General features: G+C 27.8%; 1 protein-coding gene across 2 annotated transcripts in view; it reads left to right on the top strand.

The window, feature by feature from the left end:
- Positions 1 to 8,271, top strand: part of LOC111630688 (low-density lipoprotein receptor-related protein 1-like) — a 138,289-nt gene that overhangs the window by 69,718 nt on the left and 60,300 nt on the right. For both annotated transcript variants that reach the window (XM_023374831.1, XM_023374839.1), the window contains 2 exons: positions 3,138 to 3,312; positions 7,719 to 7,947. In XM_023374831.1, the coding sequence (XP_023230599.1) occupies positions 3,138 to 3,312; positions 7,719 to 7,947 (404 nt within the window). The remainder of the gene's footprint in view (positions 1 to 3,137; positions 3,313 to 7,718; positions 7,948 to 8,271) is intronic.

The following is an 8,271-nucleotide window of genomic DNA, read 5'->3' on the forward strand; positions in this document are numbered from 1 at the left end:
ACATATATATTTATAATATATATTATATATTTTGTGCTAAAATATATATATTTATATTTCTGTAATTAGACTGACATATTGGATTGTTCGAAAAGTAATTTCGTTTTTTTTTACCACTAGATGGATTAGTTGTATTTTTCCCACCAATTCATTCTAAACCGTATTATCATTATATATATTTTGACAGCTAGCATTTTAAGGCTTATTTGTAAAAAATTTTGTTTGATTTTGTGCAATTGTTTATTTTTTGTGTCCCATCAAATATGGAAGATTAAAACCAGCATTTTCAGCATATTTTGCTCTTTATTACTGAAAAGGTAAGAATGCTGTTCAAGCAAGAAAAAAAATTGTGTGACGTGTATGGAGATGTATGACAGAATGACAGTGCCAAAAATGGTTTACAAAATTTAGTTCTGGCAATTTCAATATTGAAGATGCACCATGTTCTGGATGGCCAGTTGAAGCCAATGAAAACAAAATAAAGGTACTGATTGAAGCAAACTGCCGAATAACAACACGTGAAATCATTAAGAGATTAAATTTGTCAAATTGAAATGTTTATAATTACTTGAAACAAATTGGTTACGTTTCAAAGCTCGATATATGGGTACCACATGTTCTTAAAGAGAGATGCTCTCTTTGGTAGGATTTTAAGGAAAGATTTTTTTTTGGAGCTTTTACCAGACAATTTAACAGTTGATTCGAAAGTGTACTGCCATCAAGTAAACAAATTGAGTAATATCATCAAACAGAAAAGGCTGCCAGAATTGATCAACAAAACCAGGTGTAGTGTTTTACCACGATAATGTCAAATTTCACACAAGTTTGGTAACTCGTCAGCACATCCCATCTAAGTTATAACAGTTTCTATAACACCAACCATATTTGCCAGATTGAGCACACTCAGATTATTACTTGTTCCAGTCTATACAATTTTTTTTAACTGTAAGACATTTACTTGAAATGACAATGTCAAAAATCACTTGGATTGGTTTTTTGTAAGCAACAATCAAAACTTTTATGAATGTGAAATCATGCTACTACCAGATATTTGACCAAAATGGTCGATATATAATTCAATAAAATATTTATTTATTATAAAATTATTGTGGTTTTTTTCACGGAAAAAAAACGAACTTACTTTCCGAACAACCCAATATTAATTGTTTGTCATCTGTATTATTAGACTCAAATCAATCAAATCAAATTTTATTAAAGCCATTACTTACTATTGCCAAATTGGGCCTTTTCCAAAAACTGTTTTACTACTTAATATTATATTTCAACTTACCTGTTTTGTTAAAATTTAGAAAGTAAATTTTTTTAAAAAAATATTTAAAATAAAACATTTTTTACAGTTAATCAAATTTGTATATCAGTATATGTTAGTTATATCAATAGATTTGATCAGTGATATTTTCTTATATTATTATGTTTTTGCAATATACAAAATATTTTGAAATATCAATATTAATTGATTTCAATGTCTTGTCCTTATGATACTGATCTTATCTTTGTTTAATGTAAAAAATTGCATTACAGTATGAAAATGTTAAACACATCCTTAAATTAGAATTTGTCATAAATCTTGATGCTGTTGATTAGCTTTTTATTTTAGCTACTAGCAGACCCCGCCACGTGTTGTTGTGGCTCAAAATGTATCTATTATAAATGTATAACATTTCCCTGTGGGGGGGGAATTTTTCGAAAAATTCCTTCTTAGTGTGTATTCTCTTGACGTATCCTATTAAAACACAATCAAAAACAAAAAAAACCACAACTAAAATAGTATAAATAGAAGCAGAGTTCTTCACGGTAAGCCTTAATCCTGTTCATCTCTCCCCCCAGTGGGGGGGGGGGGAATTTTGACATGTATATTTATTGGAAAGATATGGGACTTATCACTATCTTGAGCTTTGTTTAATCCCTCATTCCTAAGCTTTATAGATGACAGATGAGAAATAGTCCTTTTAATTAACATATGAAAAGGTTCCAATTTATGTGGCATGAAGTCATAAGACCTCCAATGTACAGTACATCCGAATCAATAACTTCTCAGTTGTGGAAGTGTCTATTAGCATATTTATTTTCATATTTAAAAATAAGTTACATGTAAATAATTAAATAATGTTGAATTAATTTGCTCTAGTTGGATTCCTGTGTCATCTAAATTGATTTACTCTATAAAATCTTTAACATAGTTACCATTAGACCATATTGTAAGCATTCACATGTTGATAAATTAACTTAATATTATTAACTTTATAGTTAGCCATCATTGAGTCCTCAACTGATTTTATTACCATTTCTGCTAAATCCTCAGAACTGGTGAATTTGTAGACATATCAGCTGCTTATAAAAATTGTAGTCCAAGCAAGAGTTTAATAAGATTAAATTACAAAAGTCAGTTATATTTTTATATATATTAACTACTAAATTAAAATGCTTAATTATGTCTTTAGCTAATATGTTTACCATAGTTGTTTTGATGGAAGGGAAAAGACTTAAATAATCACATTATAATATTGTATATCATCATTCTCTCATTTAATGCTAAGTAGATTCAAATGTATTCTGTTCTTTACTGGTTTAAGATGACCTAAGAAAGGCTGAAAACATTTATAGATTAGAATGGTTTCAATGGCCTTAGTAAGCAGATATGTTAAATTTACATCTAAAAATAATGCCAGTTTTATTTATTTTGATGTTAGAAAAAGAAATAATTACATAAAGGAACAAAATTTTCTTGATGATATAGAAACATAATCAATAGAAATAGTTTCATAATATTTCTAATCTTAATAGAAACTGTTTTTTAGAGTTGATATAATTTGGCAAACATTTATTATAATTAGAAATATTAATGATATTAATAAACTAAACAAAGATGAAAAAAATGAATAATTTTGAGGAAGCTAGGAGAAAATATTCTTAATAAATGCAATGCAGATCACTTTCAGCCTTTTCAGAATAAGTTATACATGTATTGGATATAATATGAAAACTAATTTATTTAAGTTATAAATTTATTTGGCTGTCATTTTTAATTTTAGTATTAAAAATTTTTTGTATTTGAAGTAATTCGAATGAAATCTTTTTAACATAAAATAATGAAATTCATTTAAAAATGTTTTCAGGATTAAACAATTGTGTAGGATTAGCTGTAGACTGGATGGGACGTAATCTGTATTGGACAGATGAAGGACTTTTGGCAATTTTTGTTGCTCGACTGAGTAATTCAACAATTCGGAAACGAATTGTTCATTTAAATATGTCACATCCTCGAGCTATTGTAGTTGATCCAAAACGAGGGTGAGGAAACTAAATTATAAAATATTATTTTTTGTATAGTATGAGTTGTGATTTTCTTTTAATATAAATAAATTTTATCGTTAAATTAACTTTTAATCAAATCATTATAGTAAAATCGAAAGAAAAATGATAAAATTGGATTCTTTGTCACCGCTTAAAAGATAAGGAGGAGTTCTTTTAATGCTGTATACAATGAAATGCCAAGATTTTAATGTTGTAAATTCGAAGAGAAGTTGCGATAGAGTAACTATAAATGTCTAATTGCATGGTAAGAGATGTACCATTATAAGATGAAATTGCTTTAAGTTTGTAATGTTGCAGAGAATATCATTAAAGCAAAATTATCGGGTACTAAGTTTCAAATTTCAAGTTATTTCGGGATCCATAAACTTTTTTCAAAATAATATAATGAAAGTGTAATAAATTTAGTATAAAATTTTATAATTTCAAATGGACGATATTAGGTTTATTGGCAAATTTAACGAAGAAGTTTTAAAAGTTCGCCACCAAATTCTCCTCCTCTATACTCGGTTTAATATGTTTCTGCTTAAAACAAGTTATTTAATTAAAAACAATATTAATATTTTTTAATTAAATATAATTTATATTTAAAAAATATTTAAGGAAAAATTTGATAGGAATCAATGATATGTCTCTAGTTTAACTTACAGAGTGGCCAAAAAGTCAGTTAACCGATTTTAAAGATTGTTTTAAGCACGGGATATATTTTATCATGGCTAAGTGACTTTTGGGTATCTGATATTGAAGTTCCTTATTTATAAATATTTGACAGAAAATTATATTTAATTTATTTAAAATTTATGTTGTATTGGAGAAATTTTTACAACGTCGAAAAGGATTTTATTTATATTTTTACATTAATGAAATGGTCAATTTTGTATGTTTCTAGGACTTAAATTGTAAAAGTTTCATAGAAAAACTTGCCTGAAGGCAAAGAAACTATCTTTTGTCAATTCATAAAAACGTAAACATTTTTAAAAAAATATTTTAAAANAACAACATACTATATATGAATAATATATTTTTATAATACAAGATATACACTGGCATGCAAAACTTAAGCAACAATGTAATTTTTAAGCAGACAGCCATGAAATTGTAGAAAAGGGCTTGTTGCGATAGTACAACGAACACCCATTTCAGTAGAAAGGTAATTCATATGCAGGAAAAAGACATCACAGGTGAAAATGCATGCAGTCAGCACACACAGTGCAAGACTACAGTAAAAAGAAGACTTTAATTCCATACTGTATGCATTCTACTCATTTTTTGCACTAGTATGCTTTTTTCATCCTTTAAGTACAAAATATAGTCTGTGTTCTGAATGTTATGTCTCCCAGGTGATTTCTTGCAGAGTTACGGAAAAAAACAATTGTTTCTTAAGTTTTGCACACCAGTGTATAAATAACATATATGAAAAAAGTATTAGGCACATCATATCAAAGTATTAAATTTAAATCTGATTCTTTTCATACCATCTAACTGTTACTCTACCTCAGAAATTTTATTTGTAATGTAATGTAACAAAATACTATTCTATGATTCAGCTATCTCTTCTTTCATTTCAGAACTGTCAGATAATGTCATACTTTGAGAATAAATTCTGGCATAAGGAATGTGAATGTAATGATAAATTTATTTAATAAAGATAACCCAGAAAACTGATTTCATTAATTCAATGAAAAATACAGATTTTGGACAGCTAGAAAAAATTTAAAATTAACTGTTATTTGAATTTATGAAAGTTGTTACAGATTCAAATTTTATGTGAAATAAATATATACTATGTTTCTTTGATTGTAAGACATCTAGCTCATGAGTTTTAAAATTAAAATTTTAAGATTATTTTTTTATAGATGGAAAAATTTGAAAATAATCAATTTTGTTAAGTTTTGTTAAGTAATAAGTTAGAAAACAATACAGATACCATGAATTAGGAAATGTTTGGAAGCTCTATTTCAATATTCTTCTTCACATACATTAACTTCATTTTAATGCTACATCATAATGTTGTTTTGAAGTCATTTCAAACATTAAAACAGAATTTAAATTAAATGATTATTACCAAAAAAAACTCTTTTGACTGATGTGATTGTTGAGCAGTGTAGCCAAAAATGTCTGTTATTGGTGCATAATGTACATACTATGTAGTTTATTTATACTTATATTATTTATTTATGACTAGTGATGACTATAAATATGAGATGTTGTCAGTTATTAAGACTTGTTTATATTTTGGACAGGTAAAAATGAATAAAAACATTACTGCCCAATTTCCATAAACTCTTAATGCCATCCAAACAAGTATTTTATTCCAAATGAACAATGTGACCAATAATAGTAATTTACATTCTGAATTTAGACTTATCAGATAGTAAAGTTTGAATTGTACCTTTGATTTTCGGTTTGTCAAAAAGAACACCTTACGACTCCTTGAACTCAGTTTAAGTCTGCTTATTTGACGACTATTTACAATATAATACACAGCAATATCTCTTGCTTGCTTCTAACAACACAGTCTTAGGCTAGACTTATTTTCTTTGTTCCAACGGTCACATTGCCTTATATCTAATTTTTAGATCTGTTGTCAGACCAATCAGGAGCTGAGCTGAGCTTTCTATCAGGTTTGCCTCAGTTGGCATACCTGTCTTGACTTGTCCAGGATGAATCGCCGACCGAACCTTTCCGGAAAAGTGTTCTGATGAGTGAAACTTGAATTATCTTATCCCTATACAATAGGCTTCCTTGACATTATGAAACCTACACTACAAAACTGGAAAAAAATCTTCCAGAATGAGTAAATCCTGGACATGTTTACAGGAAGATTTTTTTGTATCACACTTGTTTATCTCAAATTACAGTACCTTGATCCCTCACTAAAAGGATTTACAAAATTTTTGGATTTAAAAATTTAAGCTAAGACTTATTACATTATCTGCTATCTACTATAAACAAATTAGCATACTCTTTTTGACTTACATAAGAGTACTATTTCAATCCAATCAGATAAACATTGTAATTTTTACTTACAGACTCACATAGTTCTGCTGTGCTACTTATTGGAACTGTCTCATTTCTAACATAATGCCATGTTATATTTCAGAAACTCATTCTTTCAGAATACAAGTGTAGCAAAATGTACTGGTTGGTGTATAGTGCATTACATAGGATTACATAATGATACTCTTATGATCTCACTACATGATCCAAGAATCATATCAGCAAAACCACAGTAAAAAAATAAAATCAGCAACAAGATTCATAACTTTCCTGGAAATATTTAAAAATTGTATGTGGTGCCATCTATTGTTTGAATTATTTTAAAACTTTATTTTATTATTATAAAATGGCAAAAAGCTTATTTTGAATGTAGAGATAAATTTTATAAAAAATTGTAAAGGCCAATAATGAATAAAATTTTCATTAAGTCTGACTCCACTTGAGATACTACAAATGACTCCTCTATCTCCCACTCCCTTGTCTTTTAACCACCAAAATTATATAACCTCAACTTTTCAATACACAAATCTTCCTGTAAAAACTTCAGAAATTTTCAACAAAGGCACAGGAGTTATTAAGCTTCAAAGTGGGTGGACTAAATTGTGCCCCTCACACATACACTTCATACAGAAAACCCCAATTCTTTTTGCATTTCTCAATGTTTCAAGGTTTCTTGAGTCCAAAAATGTAAAAATCTTGGAGGGGAGATCATTTTTTTGACTGATTGCGATACTTTTCCTCTGTTATATGTAACAGCCAGGAAAATAAAAGAACATTCATCCTATTACATGCAAAATTGACACCTTCACATAAAAATTATAGTTTTTTTTTTTTTTAAATTGTTAGGGTCACGAAATAATACTGCTATCATCTTATTATGTGACTTAAAAACCAAACCTTTGCAAATCACAAAAATAAATTTTATTTGTATCTGTTACTTGCAAAATCAATTCTTGTCAAAAAACCAAGCCCCATTTTTTTTATTAAACCATTTCCAAAAGCATTCTTCTTAATGACTTCCTGTCATACAAAATCCAAAATTGCATCAAAATACCATAAGTTCACAATGAAATTGCTGCTGATTTGTAATCTTACACAAAATTATATGAATATGTCATATTTATATGTATTAATTATTTCAATATTTGGAATTGTTTCATTTTGTAAATTTTGAACGTTGATTACTTTCTTTGATTAATGTATGTCTAATACTTGTATATATTTTATTCTTAATTGTAATGTAAGTATTTTAAGAATTATTTAGATGTCTTCAAAACTTAATATGAAGTTATGACATTTAACTTTTATCTGTTAATAATTAAAAATTATATTATTGAAACATGAATTAAATTACGTCCTAAGAAAGTATATATATTTATTTTCAGATACATGTATTGGTCTGACTGGTCTACTGAACCCCATTCTAATACAGAAAACCAATTTGAAGGAAAAATTGAACGAGCATATATGGACGGAACACATAGAGAAGTTTTTGTATCTAATTTACAATGGCCCAATGGCTTAAGTTTAGATTATGCAGATAAAAAATTATACTGGTGCGATTCTTTCCTACATCGCATTGAAAGAATAAATTTAGATGGAACAAATAGAGAGGTATTATTAAAATTTTTTAATCTAAAAAGTTAATACTGTAAGGTCTCGTTTTATGCGGATTTTTTTTATGCGATTTTGAAGTTGTGCGGTTTGTATTTCATCCAAAATTTTTTTGGACAAACATACATATAGGCTTGTTTAGGAAGCCCGCGTATAGACAGTCTCCAAAAATCGTGGGACGCTCAAAGCTCACTCCATTTGTTCCACTGACATATAACGTTTATGGATGTAAAGGACAGCTAGATCTACCTTAATTGCTTTAGTTCCTAGCAATTTTTGATATAAATGTAATTAAACATAAAAAATACTTAAAACTGAAAAAAA

The sequence above is a fragment of the Centruroides sculpturatus genome, unplaced genomic scaffold (genome assembly GCF_000671375.1).
Source record: "Centruroides sculpturatus isolate CEXI.00-Female unplaced genomic scaffold, Cexi_2.0 scaffold20, whole genome shotgun sequence".
Taxonomy (NCBI): Eukaryota; Metazoa; Arthropoda; class Arachnida; order Scorpiones; family Buthidae; genus Centruroides; species Centruroides sculpturatus.